This window comes from Mytilus trossulus, chromosome 10, assembly GCF_036588685.1.
Source record: "Mytilus trossulus isolate FHL-02 chromosome 10, PNRI_Mtr1.1.1.hap1, whole genome shotgun sequence".
NCBI lineage: Eukaryota > Metazoa > Mollusca > Bivalvia > Mytilida > Mytilidae > Mytilus > Mytilus trossulus.
Window position 1 is genome coordinate 6,356,187 of NC_086382.1, and position 19,212 is coordinate 6,375,398.

General features: G+C 32.7%; 1 protein-coding gene across 3 annotated transcripts; it reads left to right on the plus strand.

The window, feature by feature from the left end:
• Positions 1 to 699: 699 nt before the first annotated feature.
• Positions 700 to 19,212, plus strand: LOC134686774 (uncharacterized). 3 transcript variants are annotated; one of them, XM_063546526.1, is made up of 10 exons: positions 700 to 720; positions 9,383 to 9,449; positions 11,514 to 11,574; positions 13,077 to 13,176; positions 13,650 to 13,818; positions 14,637 to 14,825; positions 15,975 to 16,219; positions 17,095 to 17,301; positions 17,981 to 18,233; positions 18,897 to 19,212. In XM_063546526.1, exons 3-10 carry the CDS (start codon positions 11,554 to 11,556, stop codon positions 19,048 to 19,050), a joined length of 1,338 nt encoding a protein of 445 aa, XP_063402596.1. In that variant the 5' UTR covers positions 700 to 720; positions 9,383 to 9,449; positions 11,514 to 11,553; the 3' UTR covers positions 19,051 to 19,212. The 3 variants fall into 3 exon arrangements, with proteins under 3 accessions (XP_063402596.1, XP_063402595.1, XP_063402597.1); XM_063546525.1 differs by having other exon boundaries at positions 711 to 900; XM_063546527.1 differs by lacking the exons at positions 700 to 720; positions 9,383 to 9,449 and adding an exon at positions 743 to 900.

Below are 19,212 nucleotides of genomic sequence, written 5' to 3' on the forward strand. Positions count from 1 at the left end.
GATGTAAGAAAATCATTCTTGGTCGAAGAAAGGCGGGATACCTTTGGAAGGGTCTAAACGTTTGCATTTTACTTTTCATCAACTCTATGGACCTCTCAACAATTTATGCAAATACCCACATATTCTTATATCCGTACATTTTTCTATGAAATTGATTGATTTTTTTTAGTGTTAACGTCCATTGAAAATATTTCTTGTATATTCAAGACCAATTCATTGGTGTTTACTTGGTAGAAATTGTTAAGTTTTGCGTATTTGAAAAAAAATATCCAAAAGATCAGACGCAGTGTTTTAAAAATTTCGCTTAAAGACTATTCCGATTCCCAAGTTTGAAGAAATCTATATTTTGATCCGGGATGTAGCTTAATATACCGATTGATAGTTTAAGCGTTAGATACTTGCAAGGTGTATGAAAAAATCATAATAAAAAGAATTACTCAATCCCATCATGGTCAAATAGTCGTTCTCTTACAAAGGAATATTTTGTCATTTTCTATTTTTTAGTTCGACCGTCCTCGTAGTAGTTTAAAAAGGGAGAAGTGTCACAAATTAAAGGACGCTTTTATACTTTTGTATTTATCGTTGATTATATATTTTGATAAAAACTGATCAGGCAAAAAAGGTGTTCGTAATATATAGACATTGTGTAATATTATATACTATATGTAGTATAGTCAAGGATGACTGACTGTTATACAAAGAGAAGTAAAGGATATATTTGTATGTACAATGTATTATAATGTTTTTATACTGTAGTTAGTGTAATAAAATAATGGTGATTTTGGATACATAAATACATTTTGAATATTTACAACCGACAGATTCGAATGGTTTTTATTTCGTCAAAAGGATGACAACAACATGTATAAAATGGAGTAATAATGAAACCATAACATATAGGTAAACTGTCATTTAGATTTATGGAACTATATTGATAGAATATATATTAATAGAAAACATACATACTTTTTAAATTATTTTTTGATAATTTTTGTTTTATTTTAAAACTTTTGATTTAAAGACAGTTCACAAGCGTATTTGAATACTAGTACATACCATACCTTATTCTAAAAATTCTTAAAATAGCAGATACAACTAAATTAAACAAGGAAGTGTAAAAAAAACATGAAAGAATGTAAAGCTATAAAGGTCAATTATCGGTTTCAGTTTTACTAGATCTTGTATTGCTGATAAATTTTGCCATTTATATCTGTTATATTTTTCTAGACAACAGGCAAAGTACTTCAATTTGACATTGAAAGTCAACAAATCTTACTAGACGTTAACTTGTCATTTCAGTCATACGTTGCTGATCATTATGACTCCTCAAATTATCTTTCTCAGCAATGTAGATTTCAATTTCAAGTTTCCCAGCCTCCCTCCCCTATGAGGTTGGAAAAAATGGTAAACCCTATATAAGTATAAAATTTTTGAATAATTCACCAATTTATAATGTATATTCCAATCAATGACTAAAAACACAAATAAATAACTCCAAAACAATTTATAAAAAAATAAGAAACGTTAAAGAATTCTAGTCTAAAATCTAAAAGGGGGATATCAACAATCAACCGTTACGTTTAGCAGTCTTGCGTGTACTTTTTCTTATTTTGCAGATTGAAGTTACTGTGCAAGGGGAGATAACAAAAGTTTTTTTTAAATATTTTTTTTGTCGATGAATATAAAAACTCTCTCTCTCTCTCTCTCTCTCTCTCTCTCTCTCTCTCTCTCTCTCTCTCTCTGTCTGTCTGTCTCTCTCTCTCTCTCTCTCTCTCTCTCTCTCTCTCTCTCTCTCTCTCTCTCTCTCTCTCTCTCTCTCTCTCTCTCTCTCTCTCTCTCCCTCTCTGTCTGTCTCTCTCTCTCGCTCTCTCTCTCTGAATACATAATGCATTGTATATTGCATTGTATATTGCATACATAATCAATTTTGATGTAATAGAACTTAATCATATGTAGCTTTCGGGACAATCAATCAAATATACGACATTTTTGAAACCCACTCATCGTCTCACCACTAGAAAAAAAGTCAGTGACAGATATACATGTACCATGCATAATTTATATACTACAACATAATTCTTAAGTCATTCCACGTGTGCAAGATATAGATAATAAACACAGGAGCCGTGGTGTAGTGGTTAGTGCACCGGACTACACAAAGGTTCCTGGTTCGATTCCCGGTCCGGGATTATATTTTCAGGGACTGAATTTTCGGCTCTCCCTTGACACCATTTGCGAGTATGGTCTTGAAGAAACGATGATAGTCCGTCGGAAGGGGACGATAAAAGTCTGAACCGTGTTTAGAGAGAGCCGTAACTCTAGCACGTAAAAGATACCCTTGTAGATTTCGAAAAAGAGCAGGCTAATGCCGCTACAAGGCAGCACTCGCACCCGCAGTGGAAAGGGATTGATATAAGTTGCAAAACTTGTTTCCTAATCGACTATAAATAAATATGTTTAAACTAATATACACAGTTTATCAAAATATAAACTAGGATAGGGGAAGGGTTGTGATCCCGCTAACATGTTTAACCCCGCCACATTATGTATGTATGTGCCTGTCCCAAGTCAGGAGCCTGTAATTTAGTGGTTATGTTTTGTTTATATGTTACATATTTGTTTTCTGTTCATTTTTGTGCATAAATAAAGCCGTTGGGTTTCTCGTTTCATTTGTTTTACATTGACATTTCGGTGCCTTTTAAAGCTGACTACGCGGTATGGGCTTTGTACGGTGACTTATTGTTCTTAATTTCTGTGTCATTTTGGACTATGTAGAGAGTTGTATTATTGGCAATCATACTACATCTTCTTTTCTTTTTTTTTTTTTACATTTTTAACATGTCTGGTTTTACTTTGTTTTAAATACGACTGTCTTACAAGTGAGAGGTTTAGCTACAGCTACAAAACCAGATTTAATCCACTATTTTCTTCATAAGGCAATGCCTTTACTAAGTCAGGAATATGGCAGTTGTCTTTCTGTCGTATGAAGTGTTTGAGCTTTTGATTTTGCCATTTGATAAAGGACTTTCCGATTCGAATTTCCTTGGAGTTCGGTATTTTTGTTATTTTCTTTTTGTTAATTTTTTGCCTTGATATGTTGTCAGTTTGTTTTCGACTTAAAGGGAAAATTCACGATTTTTTACTTATGGTTTAAATATGTTCATTATGACATAATATATATATTCACAAAGTTTTATCGCTATATGTGCAGTAATAAAGGAGAAATTCAATATTTAATGAAAAAAATATTAACTACTTCCTGTAGGTCGTGACGTTTTCTCCTGGTTTTTGCATGCCGGGATTTAAAATACAATCATTAAAAGTCTTGGTTTTTAATCATGTTTTAACGTAATCGTAAGCGCGCCGATGACTTATGCTTTATCTAAATAACCATCCGATAATAAGAAGATAAAACGCACAGACGTTCAATTGTACATATTCATGAGTTAATTTTCTATGTTAAACGTATATATTCGAATTCTTTTTGTAGACAACACAAAAATTTATAAATTTATTTTTAATTAATATATTTTCGGACTGATAAGGTGAACAAAGTAAAGAACAATAATCTGTAAAGACAATATGTTGGTGTACTCTTATTGACCTTTTGGGTGCGTCTAAACACTGCTAAGGAGTCCTTAGTGCACTAAGGACTTATAACATGCCACTTAGGACTAGATGGAGTGCTGTTACGTGCAATTTCTTTCCATATTATGGTAGAGAATGATATTTAATGCATAAATTTCAATTTTTGTAGAAAAATAATCATAGATGAATAAGATATTCAACATTATATAGACACGTGCCCGTATTTCTTTGATGTGCCGAAAATCAATGAACCGTTTGACACGTGTCAAATTACATAACTGATTACACGGGTCGGGGAATCATGCTATTTGTTGTGTTTAATGGACAAGATTGGTAAAGTTGGATACTTTAAAAAAAAAAATTGTTGTTGAAATACTATAAATGTGTTTTTTTCAGAATGAAGAAGTATTTTTTCTCAAGTGGTGTATTTTGTAATTATTTCTTGTAAATAATAAATTTGTCTCCAGAACAATATATTATATCTAATCAAGGATTTGTATAGTTAAAAATCCTTGATCTAATGAAGGTTTTTTAATTTGATGTTCATATTAATAAATGACAAAATACGGGCGACGACGGACATGTGTTCGAACAGGTATGGAGCCGAAACACATTATTTTGTTTCTTGTGGTGCACTTTTCAAAATTTATTTTCTTATATGGAGACGTTAAGCAATGTTTTACTGGACAACACGTAATCAATAAGATAATAAACTTTTAACTTCATGCAACCAGGCGTTTTACGTTTCCGCAAATTGCCTTTACCTTTCCGGAAAAAAAGATGTCGTTTCCGGAAAAAAGAGATTTTGCGGAAACGTAGTATTGGGACTTTGAAAAATTAGCGGAAATGCAATACGCACCAACCACCCTTTTTTTAAATTTTCATATGAAAACGTTTGAGCAATGTATTTGAGGACAAAAAAATTCCATCTGATAAAAAAAATTTACTACATGTAACCAAACGTATTTAATGCAAGCTACAAGGAAACAGACGGATTTAGACAGAATTTTTTTTTTGTGCGTATGCTATGGTTCATTTTCAAAATTTATTATCATATGAAGAACACGCTTGAGCAATATATTTCTGGACAAAAACGAGTTCAATACGATAATAAATTTTTGCAACCAATATAAAAGTTGATGTGGTAGGGTTGGTGATGAGACAACTATTCACAAGAGACAAAATGACACAGAAATTAAGAACTATAAGTTACCCATACGGCCTTCAACAGTGAGTAATTTTTACAAAGCACTCTCTTTTTTCTGTCAACATTATATCTTTAACTTTAAATTAACAAACGCAGGAAATTATTCGTAAATAATGTACTAAACACTGTGGAACATTTTGCAAAAACATTTATCTCTTTCATATATTTGAAATAAAACCTAATCTGACTGAAATTCGTTAAATGATTATTTTAAACTTCTTTTACTTTTAGAAGAAAAAAATGTCAAACAATGTCAAATTTTAATTTTTTAAATAAGTACCGGCTTTGTAAACTGATATCAAACTGGTTGAAAACTAGTGGTTTTGATAAATCCCAAGGACGCCACATTATTTTTTATCAATTCAATCGTTTTTCGTACTAGTACGTATAAAGCAGTAATAGAAAGTGGGAAAATACAAAATCAAGATTTAAAGGTGGTTTCTTTTCGGAAATTACTCATGTTTTGATGAAGCCATTTGTAACGCATCTTTGTCGGAATTAAAATAAAAACAAAAAAGTTATAAAAATATATATTCATTCATTTTGACTTCATGTCTCTTACATAAACATTTTACCAAGCTGACCACACTTTTACTTATTAGTTGACGCACATCAACATTAAAACCTATGGCAAATAACTTTCCATCAGTACCCTGTCGAACTACTTATCATATGAAAAGTTTCCTTCCATCAACAGTTCGACTATGGAATAGCCTCCCCCCAGATATAAAAAATGCTGGTTCTATCGCGCCACTTAAAGCCACTTAAAGCATTTCTAAAGATAAATCATTCTATACCAAATTATTATTATGCAGGCAGTAGACTAGGCCAGATATATCATGCCCGAATCCGTACCGAGAGCAGTAGTCTTAGGGATCACTTGTATCAGAAAAATTTGGAATCAGACCCATTTTGTAAATGTAAACAGATAGAAACCTCAGAACACTTCCTTCTAAACTGTCCCAATTATCATCGAACTCGTGAAGCCCTTTTTGTTAACCTAGTTGGTACACTTAACATAGATACGTTACTATATGGGGATCCGGACATTACCGATATAGACAATAAAAAGAACTTTCTTATTGTCCAAGACTATATATTGAAAACTAAGAGATTCACATAATTATTCTTGTTGGCCCAACAACATGTCACCCAATATTAAAAATACTATCTGCATTATATTTTAATTTCCATTACATTTGATTTCTTTTTCCATGATATTATATTATATAATTGTACTTTTTCTGTCCATTGTAATTGATTTTGCCATTTAAAAGGAGAGGAATTTGTATAAGTGACTTGTCACTTGTTTTCCAATCCATTGTATTGTATTTATGTTCGCATTTATTTATCTGTTTCTGAATAAAATATTGTTTACACTAAATAACTATGTCGGGAAATAAATAAACAAAAGCAAAATTATTTGTCCTTTTAATCATTTTAACTTTTAAATAAGAACAACACTTTTTATTATAATAATCAAGTATTAATCTTTTCGATACAATTGTTAATTGCTTAAATTAAAGAATATATGATTGTTTAATCAGTTGTTATATTATTTGGCACGTGTCAATCGGTTCATTGATTTTTGGTATATCAAAGAAAAACGGACACGTGCCTAGAAAATGTTGAATATTTTTTTTATTTATGATTATTTTTCTATAAAATTTGAAATTTATGCATTAAATATCAATCTTTAACATAATATGTAAAAATAACACGTATAACAGTAGTCCTTCTAGTCCTTAGTGGCATTGTATAGTCCTTAGTGCACTAAGGAGTCCTTAGCAGTGTTTAGACGTACCGCCTTTTACTATCTCTGCTATGACTTGATACGATGTGTGTATTCACGGTTCTGTGGCAATACTCGTAGATGGCTTGTTGAAAGGTAAATTGTTATTTGCACTTCGGTATTTAACCACGCCTCTCGGGCACACTTTGCCAGGTGTGACTGTCTATTCGGATCAGTGAATTATAAGACAAGGGAGCATTCAATATACATATTTAAAATATATATTCAAGTTGGTGACAAATAAAAATTGATCGCCGTGGAATTATTTAATTATGTTTTGTGCTATTATTTATTTGAATTTAAATAAGTTAATTTACTAAGAAATACACAATTTTCGATTAAAGACGGGAAACTTAAATCATATGTCCGATCGAAATGATTTACACCTTTTGTCCTTGATTGATGTCTAATAAAAAGGAGTACTTAGAAATTATAAATAGCTTTACCAAAGTATTTTTATTTGTCTTTATTAGGCAAATAAATGAATGAGAACACTTAGATTTATACTTTTTAAAAGCCACGTATAAATTAATAACTGGAACTGAAGATAACTCTACCGAAGCGGAATATAATATGAACGAATAAAGAAAAAATATTTTTCTACTTGAGAAGTTTTAAAAATTTGACAGCAAATTTACGGTCTTCTTGGAAAGGAATCGAAAAATTACGAATAGATATTTTTTATCAAGTGTGAAAAAGGTCAACCAAATTTAATCATAATCGGGGACGTCCTTATTAAAATAGTCTTCGTCTCACAACGTATAATACTTAATAACTATTTGACCAAAGATGTTTAAAAACAAAAGACAACGAATTTAATGTCATCTTTCCCTATTTTTGAATGTAATTATAAGTCTGTTCAACTGGCAAGAATACCCCTAAAGCGGACAAATATCTGACAAGCAGTTTATTCTTTAAATTTGCTGTCATTGAATATCAAGAAAGAAAATAAATCCCGAAAATGATTTGAAACTTTAATACTCAATAGCTTTCCTAGAAAATATTCACATCCCTCGGGGATTATTAGTGTACGTCCAGTTGCATATGTCGGAACAATTATGGTGATGACGAATTTCTTTCTTTATTCGAGAACAATCTAATTGATATATAAATCTGTGATTTTACTATGTTCATATGATAACTTCGATGAACCAAAGCAAGTTATCGATCGACCTGTATTTAAATCAAATTGGTCCTCTTCTTCTTCTTCTTTTGGTATATGATAGTCTATCGAATTGGATGATTACATACTGTTGGTATACGTGGACTAGTCTAATATTTACAAAACTTTTACCCCAATTTGCACAAAATTTATGTTTCTTTCAATGTATACATGTATATATTTTAAATTGCGCTGTAATTCCGTAACTTTCTATCCGGGCGTATAAACGAATCGTCGACAAGTGCGCACATTTTTTTTTATCAACATTTCTGGAATGATCCAACTATGTCCATTACTATTGACAACGAGTAAATATTACATTTTCCCAGAGACATATAATACAAATATTTTTTTTATTTTTTTCTTGTATCATTTTTTTTTTTATAAATAATATTCTTTACACCAGAAATTTTATTTATAAACAAGCGTATGAGTTAAGTAATGACTAGTATATTATATCACTTTCGGACACGCAAGACAGAGATGTATATTATAAATGCACCTGATAGTTCAAAATGGAAAGTTATAAGTTATCGGCCGTGTACACTGATCAATACCTACAGAAGTGAAACGATGCATGAACTTGCAAGCCCGACAGGAAATCGCCTGAATACCTGGACGTGTCACCTTACACCCCTCACAATACCTTTGGGAGTAATACCTTAAGCCATGCGGGTGACCAGTGGAGCGAAGATCCTAATTTATTTGAATAAAGTATATTACTTTAAAGAATTATGAACGAATTAGATTTTCGAAAACAATTTTCACGGAACACTTATTTATGATTTGAACTTTGACTTTTAACTAATTCCAATATTAACAGTTTAAAAATAACAGACTATATGGTTATTAAAAAAATAAGAACATTTAATTTCCGTATCAAGTTAGTTAGTCAAATAAAACAACCGTAAGATTGACAAGATATCGACACGTAATAAAGACTACATCGGTTACTGTAGTTTTGTTTCTTTGTGGTTTATAGACATATCGGGATTTTTATTTGGACAAGATAACAAAATGGCGGAAGGCAAAGAACTGATACTCAAAATTTAAAATCGATGGCGATCTCTTATATAGCGGAATAAAACTTTGATATTTATAAATTTGAGCATTTTTATACAGAATGGACATTATATCAATTTTTGATTTTTTTGCGAAGTTTCCCTTTAAGTACAAAAACGAGGGCGACAATTTACATAATTTATCCCATGGCTCAGCCGGAGACAGTTGACAATGTTTTTTCTCGGGGTAACAATCTTCTCTTTCACCCTCTCATCTATGTGTTATTTATATAATGGTATGAGTGCCAATGAGATAACTCTTTATCTAAGTCACAATGTATAAAATTATATATTTTCCGACAATGTACATATTTTGTATCATGTAAATGACTTGGTTCATTTCCCTCTTTTCTTCCTAAAATATTCCTCGTTTGCTCTTAAACATATAGTTTTCCCATGCACATGTACCTTTAATATATAAAAATAAAGGTGGGATATAATTAAATCTTGTTACTTTATTTATGATCTAGATATCCGGGTGCAAAGAGTTTCAATCTATCAGATAAAATCCAAATTATGTACTACATTATGATCAATTAAATTCATTATCTGTAATATTTAATATATTGTAGACGTGTGAAATATGTACGATAAGTCATGTGATTCGGATTCAGATGACATGTGATATAAAAACTGAAGGTAAGAACAATAAATTAGGAAAGTAATTTACATTTACACTTACATACCATCATTTAAAAATAAACCGTGATGTAAATGTCTTTCTCCGGAATACAGTATTGCTTATATTTTTGGGGAAATAAATTGTACAATTTAGTGACTCATTTATGAATCAAATAATCTCAACTTTTACAATAAAACAATAACAGAAACAATGCAGAACTAACTGGATTGTACCAGTTCAACTAATTTCGCTATTGTGGAATATATTAGAATAGACAGCAACCAAGGATAAACATTGACGAACAAATTGACTTACTCCTAAACATTATTTTCGGTTTCGATTTTCCCTGAATAAAAACAAACAGTAAACACTGAATTGAAAAGAGTGGCGAAAACTATCATATCAAAGAGACATTAAAACTCAAATCGAAAAGATGCATAAAAATAATAAAATAAAAATAGAAAAAAATATAATTTACACAAAACAAAAATAACATATTCTCAAAATAAAGAAGAATTTATGGTTTAAGAGGGTACCCAACACTTTAAAAAAAAAAAGTATGTATTGCTGGTCTATGTGAGTAAAGGCTCGTTGTTGAAGGCTGTATTTTGACCTCTGGGGGGTTTACTTTTACAAAATTGTGACTTCGATGGAGAGTTGTCTCTTTGACACTCATATCATATCTTCTTATTTCAATAATTTCGTTTAATTTTCATAAAATTTTGAAAAATGTATTTCCTTTGACCTATTGACAAAAAAATTATAAATTTCAAATTACAAGAAATAATTGATTGTATTTTTTTCAAGTACTGCCAGGGTACATAAGCATTTACACGAACCTTAATGAATATAAACAAAGTGTTACATGTACCTCTGGGATACTTGATCAAAATGTTACGTTTACCTCTAGAGTACGTGAACAATGTGTTACGTGTACCTCTAGGGTACTTGAACAAAGTGTAACGTATACATCTAGGGAATGAGAACAAAGTGTTGCGTGTACCTCAAGGGTACGTGAACAATGTGTTTCGTGAATCTTAAGGGTACGTGAACAATGTGTTTCGTGAACCTCTAAGGTACGTGAACAAAGTGTTACGTGAACCTCTAGGGTAAGTAAAAAATGCGTTACATGAACCTCTAGGGTAAGTGAACAAATTGTTTGTGAACCTCTAGGGTACGTAAACAAAGTGTTACGTGAACCGTAAGGTACGTGAACAAAGTGTTACGTGTACCTATAGGGTACGTGAACAAAGTGTTACGTGAACCTCTAGGGTACGTGAACAAAGTGTTACGTTTACCTCTAGGGTTCGTGAACCATGTGTTACATGTACATCTAGGGAACGTGAACCATGTGTTACATGTACCTATATGGTACGTGAACAATGTGTTACGTGTACCTCTAGGGTACGTGAACCTCTTAGTGAAGGGTACGTGAATAAAGTGTTACGTGTACCTGTAGAGTACGTGAACAAAGTTTTTCGTGAACCTAAAGGTTACGTGAACAATGTGTTTCCTGAACCTCTAGGGAACGTGAACAAAGTCTTTCGTGAACTTCTAGGGTACGTGAACAAAGTGTTACGTGAACCTCTAGGGTACGTGAACAAAGTGTTACGTGTACCTCTAGGGTACGTGAACAAAGTGCATCGTGAACCTCTAGGGTACGTGAACAATGTGTGTTCGTGAACTTCTAGGGTAAATAAACAATGCGTATTCTTGAACCTCTAGGGTACGTGAACAATGTGTGTTCGTGAACCTTTAGGGTACGTGAACAATGTGTGTTCGTGAACCTCTTGGTTACCTGAACACGTACATGTAGGATACATTGTACGTGAACGACTTGTAATGCGTACCTTTAGCAAACGTGTAACACAATGATTTATGGACCGAACGGCTCTTCATAGTAAATAACAAAAACAAGTGTTTTAGTATATTTATATAGTACAGTAAAACACGTAGATGAATTTATAGAAAACCAAAAAATTTAGATTTTCAAAAACGCCGGAAAGAAAGCTACTCAAGAATGTCCTGTTCCGAAGTACTTATAGGTTTGAGAGTGCATACAATATTGTTTCTATTTACAGATACTCCATATAAAGATGAAACCTACTTAAAAAACTTAACATGTCATCTGAGACCAACCAGGTAAACTAGTTCTTTGTAATTTGCACTTTTTACAATCTTATAGATAAAGCGGATATATATATATAATATAAAGAAGATTGCCAATGAGACATCTCTTCACAAGGGACCAAATGACACAGCCATTAACAACTATAGGTCACTTTACGGCTTTCAACAAGGAGCAAAGCACATACTGCTTAGTCAGCTATAAAAAAGCCCCGAAATGACAAATGTAAAACAATTCAAACGATAAAACTAATTATTCTGTTAAACATCTCCATCAAGCATATAACATGCATGCACTTGTAAAATTGTACTTTTCCTTATTTACCCACCTCAGAAAGACCTTTGGCGTTGTTTTACAAGATTAAAGCTGTATAATATGTGTCAAACGAACACCATGCTATATTGTGATGTATCCCATTGTATTAAAAGCAGTTACACCTTTTAAACACCTAGGTTTGTATATCAATAAAACAAACGATACCGTTTTGACGATAGTAAAAAGGGTATATGGCAGTTTAACGTCCATCTTCGCTAGCCAAGGGTAACGATCCACTCCCGCTCTCTTCAACCTTGGCGGATTGAGCCAACATTTATGATAACAATGTTGCGCCATCTATCGGAAGATAAAAACCACGCCAATTCCGAATACATTAGTCTTGACCAATGGTAGCACTTGAACTCTTCAGCTTGGAGGTAAAAACACGGTAGCGTCTAGATGCTACACACTTGGTAAAGCCGGAAATGAAAGCATACGTCAACATTCATGCATTTGTGCATGTAACATACACAGGATCTTCCATTTGTTGATTAAAAACATTCAAGTGTTCACTAAATATAGTCGTATGTTTAGGGATGTAAAGGCTTGTTGCACAAAAAACACGTGGCAATTGTTTACAAACACTTTCTACATTTACACGTGATCATGTTACAGGCGCATTTTGATTGGATGCAGCGAGTTTTGACTGCAACCAATAAAAATCCTTACCTTGTGTCTCCGAAATTTTATCTCAATCCGCCAAGGGTGAAGAGAACGGGAGTGGATCGTTACCCTTGGCTAGCGAAGATGTTTAACGTCCAGAAGCAAATTAAATGCATATTTAGGAGGAGAACATGTTAGTTTGATACGTTTACAGTTTACATGAATACACGTAGGTCACCCTTTTTGGATACCGACTGATCTTCCCTCTCTCATCCTTAATGCCGCGAGTTAAGAGGAGAACCAGGAAATTTCAATTTTACATATTACTTTTGTTTGACGCGGCCGTGATTCAATCCCACGACATCCAACTCTCGTGGTGCAGACGCTTCCATTAGAACACCAATATGATTATGTATTGACAAAACAAATCATGGTTAAAGTTTTTGAGAAGACACAATCAATTTCATTTATAAAAAAACAAACTTAATGTAATATTTATTTTAAATCTACACATTAATTTGATAATTTCAGTAAAATAAATCTTACTAACAAATGTTGTATGAGAAGGATATTATAGTATGATATTTATATTTTGAAGCCGACTCATGGGTTGACAATATGGAGTACCTCTGTATTTATCGTTGGTGAGATTGCAGGATCTGGTGTTCTAGCATTACCGAAAGCAATCGACAACTCAGGTAAGTCATCAATGTGAAATCACAACCAGTTTGGAAGGTAAACGTTCTCCACGCTATATAAAATACATTTTAGTCACTATTTGATTTTTTTACCAAATTTGCAATATAGTTAAATAGATAATAGATGGAGATTTGTCTCATTAGCACTCATACCACATCTACTTATATTTCTATGAGAAAGTGTGGTTGGAGTGCCAATGAAAGCACTATAGAGGGAAATGTCACTTCAATGTATCAACAAACATTTTGTATTGTTTTTGTTTTTTTGTTTTTGTTTTTTTAGTTTTCGGTAGATTCAATTAATAAAGAACAAGAAAAAAGTATCTTTGATAACACCTATGTCAAACTTTATGTGACAAAGTTTACTTCTGTTATTTCCGCATAACTATAATCATGATAATGTTTTAATCAAACATTGTACATTATCTATTCTGTTTTTCATTAAACTAAGGATTTATTTTTGATGTATTTAGGATGGATTGGGTTAGTATTAATAGTTGTGTGTGCCTTTGCCTCGGCGTATACTGGTGCCATCTTAGGAAGAGCTTGGCTTATAGTTCAGAGTAGAAATCCACAGTACCAGTCGCATGTTGTTGATCCTTATCCAATAATAGGCGAGCAAGCATTCGGAAAGTTTGGAAGGTATTTTTATTCAACAATTCATCGCGGATTTTCAAGGGAGCATTTTTTTAAAAACAACTGTAACAGTTGGTGTCTACTAATTTATGTACACATATTAAAAGAGCAGAAAACAGTTCAAGGATACCAATTATAGGTCTTCGACACAGCGAGAAAATCCCAGACCCGGGACAAAATTATGTTTTAGTTCAGCGAAAAAGGACACACACACTTAACTCCGAAACAAATAAAGGAAATAAAATCATAAAAACATACAAGACTAACAAAGGTCAGAGGTTCCTTACTCAGTGGGATTTAACATTTGTTGTGAAATTATATAACATATCAATGAAAAAATGCACTAATGAAATCAGGATTGCTTTTATATATCTAGATATATACGAATTTTCTAACCGGATGAATTCGATTGGTCTGAATAATGATCAGTTCACAAAATAAAAAAGAAGATGTGGTATGATTGCCAATGAGACAACTGTTCACAAGAGACCAAAATGACACAGACATTAACAACGATAGGTCACCGTACGGCCTTCAACAATTTGCAAAGCCCATACCGCACAATCAGCTATAAAAGGCCCCGATAAGACAATGTAAAACATTTCAAACGAGAAAACGAACGGCCTTATTTGTATACAAAAATGAACGAGAAACAATTATGTAACACATAAACAAACGACAACCACTGAATTACAGGGACAGGCACATACATAAATAATGTGGCGGGGTTAAATAGGTATACTTTAATTACATAAATCTGTTAAAATATTACACTTTTTATGATTTTTTAAATTTTACCCTGTTTTGTATGTCTTTTATTTCAGATATTTAGTTTCGTTTTCTATTAATTTCACCCTGTTTGGAGTGTCTGTTGTATTTCTGATTTTGGCGGCAGAGAATCTACAGGATCTGATTAGCCATGCTACAAAAAGCGTGTCTTTCTGTTACTTTATCATCATTCTAGCAGTTGTGTTGATGCCTGTTGTATGTCTGGGAACACCAAAAGATTTCTGGTATGTAAGCCGACCCTTAGAATTTTAAAGGGTCTGTTGTTCAACTTGTGATTAAACTAATCATATGATTAATTTTAATCGAATGATTAAGAATTTTAACGACGCGTTAGCTGAACAACAGACCCCTGTATGTAAGACGACGCCAAAACTCGCCGTTTTAAAATCTAAATATTTATGTGTAATTTCATTTTCCTAACACATAAACAGTTTTACTGGTACGCTATTGCTTGAGTGCTAAATTGTACTAGTTTTTATTTCTGAGTGTGAAAAAAGAGCTACAGCAACCAAACAATAACTTTCAGATAAGCTTATGAAAATTTGTTAGACAAGACATGTAAGCGCTCCAGGAACAGGATAAATGTGTGTTATTATTTTTCGAAAAATATTTTTTTGCAATCATTTATACACATTGATTCTTGAAATATAAAAAAAAGAAGATGTGGTATTATTGCCAATGCGACAACTCTCCACAAGAGACCAAAATAGCACAGAAATTAACAGCTATGGTTCAGTACGGCCTTCAACAATGAGCATAGCCCACACCGCATAGTCAGCTATAAATATCCTCGAAATAACAATGTTTAACATTGCAAACGACAAAACTAATGGCCTTATATATGTACAAAAAATTAACGAAAAACAAATATGAAACACATTAACAAACGACAACCACTGAATTACAGACTCCTGACTTGGGACAGGCACATTCATACATAATGTGGCGGGTTTAAACTCCACTATCCTAAACTTGGTAATGGATCGAGATGAGGTAAAAAACGGAAGCCAGTAAACGATCTTAACTAAAAGAAGTGTCTACAATTTAAATCAAAATTTCAGATCGAGGCTCTAGAGAAATTTTTACTACAATATACACGTCCAGAAGTAGATTAACATGTCACAAAATGTATATCGAAGTCATAGAAAAATTTAAAAGTAGGGCGCAAACAAGTTGAAAAAATAAAAAATAAATACCCATAATAATCGAAACTGTCGACCCTCGATGTAAAGTGAACGAAAAACCAAATATGTCGTTCCCTCGACACCGAAGCTGGACGATTTCTCAATAGTCTAGCTTCATATATCATACTTCAGGCATTCCAAGGTTTTGGTATCAGATGGTCAGTAATTATAAGTGATCATGTATTTCAGGCCAATAGCAGTTGGAGCAACATTAGCCACGGGATTAGCATGTATTTTATTGCTGGCAAGAATATTACAAGACAAAGACAAACACGGAGACACCGTAGTACACTCAGAACAAGAATTCACTTCATTTTTCACAGCTTTTGGTACAATAGTGTTTGCTTTTGGTGGACATCCAGCTTTTCCTACGTTTCAAGCTGATATGAGAAATAAGGCAGATTTTAAATGGGCTGTGTTGCTAGGATACATGAGTAAGTTGTAAGGGTATTTAAATTTGAATTTGTAATATTAAAATATACATTTTCAAAGTTGCTATAAATTCTGAATATAGAGATGTAATTTTGCATTAAAATGGCCATTACTATAGTATATATACATTTATCGCTTTATGTTATTGGTATAACTGATGTGTCGATTCCTGGATAAATAGATATAATAAATATAATCTATGCATTATCAAAATTATTGAATTGTATTTATTTTTGATAAATTGTTTCAAACAGAAAAGAGAATATGAACGAGGAATGTGTCAAAGAGACAACAACCCATCAATGAGCAAAGTACATCACAAGGCCACCAACATGTCATCAATGCAGCGAGAAAATCGAACACCCTTCTCAATGACGAGTTTCGTTCGATTACACTAGGAATTTTCACTGATAATAATACATTCTACAGTGACAAAAGAGGAACAGAAAGATACCAAAGGGACAGTCAAACTCATAAATCTAAAACAAACTGACAACGCCATGGCTAAAAATGAAAAAGACAAACAGACAAACAATAGTACACATGACACAACATAAAAAACTAAAGAATAAACAACACGAACCCCACCATCAAACTAGGGGTGATCTCAGGTGCTCCGGAAGGGTAAGCAGATCCTGCTCCACATGTGGCACCCGTCGTTTGCTTATGTGATTACAAATCCGGTAAATAGTCTAATTCGGTAGGTCACATTCATGAAAGGGGAGGGGATTGTAGTTACGACGTGAGGAACATATCCGATATCATTTGTGAAACGGTTATTCCATAACGGTCAACCAACTCGTGATGGCGATTTACGAAGGTTTACAATGGTTACAGTGTTTTATGTAATAATCTCATTATACTTCTGTGTTTACAGTTGTGTTGGCAATGTATCTTCCAACATCGACATCGGCGTATTTCATCTACGGCGACACAGTAAAAGATAACATTTTACTGACAACTACGGACAGTCCTATCACCTACATTGTTCAGACTCTTATAACACTTCATCTGTTGTTTGGATTTGTTATAGTCATCAACCCGTTTTGTCAGGAAGTAGAGTCAAAATTTGGAGTTCCAAAAGGTATGAAAACTATCAATGAAATGATTATTGATATTTGTGTAACGTTCAGTGACAAGTATTTCATAATCACTAAGGATGCAGGATTCTCTTTTTTATAAGAATAGATTGACGAATATAACATTCATCAGACGTTACTATTTGTGGGTCATGTATTCTGATCTCTCTGTCAAAATGTTTGTATATTTTTCGTTCAGTTGCTGTCTCAACTTTCGATGTAAAATATAAGAGCTATAATCTTCATTGACGACGTATGATGTCTTCTATAATTTAGTTTTTACTTAAAAGCTTAAAAACTACTCTAATGAGAAATCATTACCAATTTTTTTATGGGGTAACAGGAAAATATATATTGCTTAATAAAAATCATGCAAAAGTAAAATCACAAAAATAATGAACTTAGAGGAAAATCAATTCGGAATGGTAAGTCTTCGTATCATATCATGGTTTTTTTAGTTAATTGTTTTTGGGCTTATTTTATTTGAATATTCTAAGTGATTTCTCACATTTAAAAATCATGCCAGCGGCGCTAAATTATAAAGTATAAATAAATATAAACAAAACGTTGTTGGTACATATAAAACTATCATGTAAAAAGTAATAAGAAAATATGTCTAAATGCACGAGTAAAATTTTTGATTTTTATCATTATTTCCCTATTGCGTCATTTTATTTTTTCCAGAATTCACATGGAAACGATGTGTTGCTAGGCCACTGATGGTCTTATGTGCATTGTTTGTAGCCGAGACAATACCACGTTTTGGTGCCATTTTAGCATTAGTTGGTGGATCAACAACAACTCTGTTAGCTTACATTTGTCCTTCAGTATTTTACCTTAAACTTTGTCGGAAACCTCGTGATGACACTGCGCCATTTGTCAGAGATGAATTCATTGATAATGAAGCCAGTCTTCAAAAGCTTGACACGGACTTCATGTAAATATATTTAGCTAAGATAAATAATTTTGAATATGCATGATATATATCAGATTAAATCAGAATATTATTGTTTTAAAATCAAAAAGATTTGATTTTTGCAAAGACACACACGACAATACATACCAATAAATACAATTGAACTCTAACAAAGTTCGAAAAGGACAATTTAAAGTAGCATCACACTCATTCCTCAACACAAATTTGCACATGTCGACTTTTGTTGGTTTCTCTGGTTACTCTGGCTGAATCCACTAACAACAAATGTGACTGCCATAAATATCCAATGTTGATAACAAAAATGACGACTAAAAGTGGCATACGACATCAACGAACAAACAAGTATTTGGTCTACAATGTGAACAATCGAGGTGAACACAGGAAAGCTTGAAAAATGGGTTTAACCCCACAAAGAAAGTAACAGTGTCTTCCAAAAGTTCGAGAAAAAAAAATATGGACTATTTTGTTCTACTTCAATAATTTGACAATTCGAAATCGAAATCTTGATAACAATGAATTAAAAAAGTTTAAAAAAGTTTTGGACCAGTGAAAAAGAAGAATTTGTTATATTTCAACGTAAATTTATTCCTTATGCATTAGCCCCATAAAAATCAAATCGTTGCTTCCTTGATACTAATGCATTTTCATGTTTATATTTTTCAGTGAGGTACCATTATGGGAGAAAATTTTAAACTATGAGATTATATTTATCGGACTTATCGCAGGAATAGCTTCGACGGCATCTGCCATAAAAGACATTGCAAGTCCGTCCAGTTTTAGAGTGCCATGCTACGTCGACCCGAGCAAACCAGCATAATTACTAGATCGGCAAACATCGAAAGATTCCGTAACTCTTCATGGAATCCTTCCGCGATGTGCTGAACGCATGATTTCTGTGGACATATTCATATATCTGTGGTGCTTATTTGTGCATATTTATGTAATAAAAAAAAAGGATTTTAAATAATCATTTGATTAA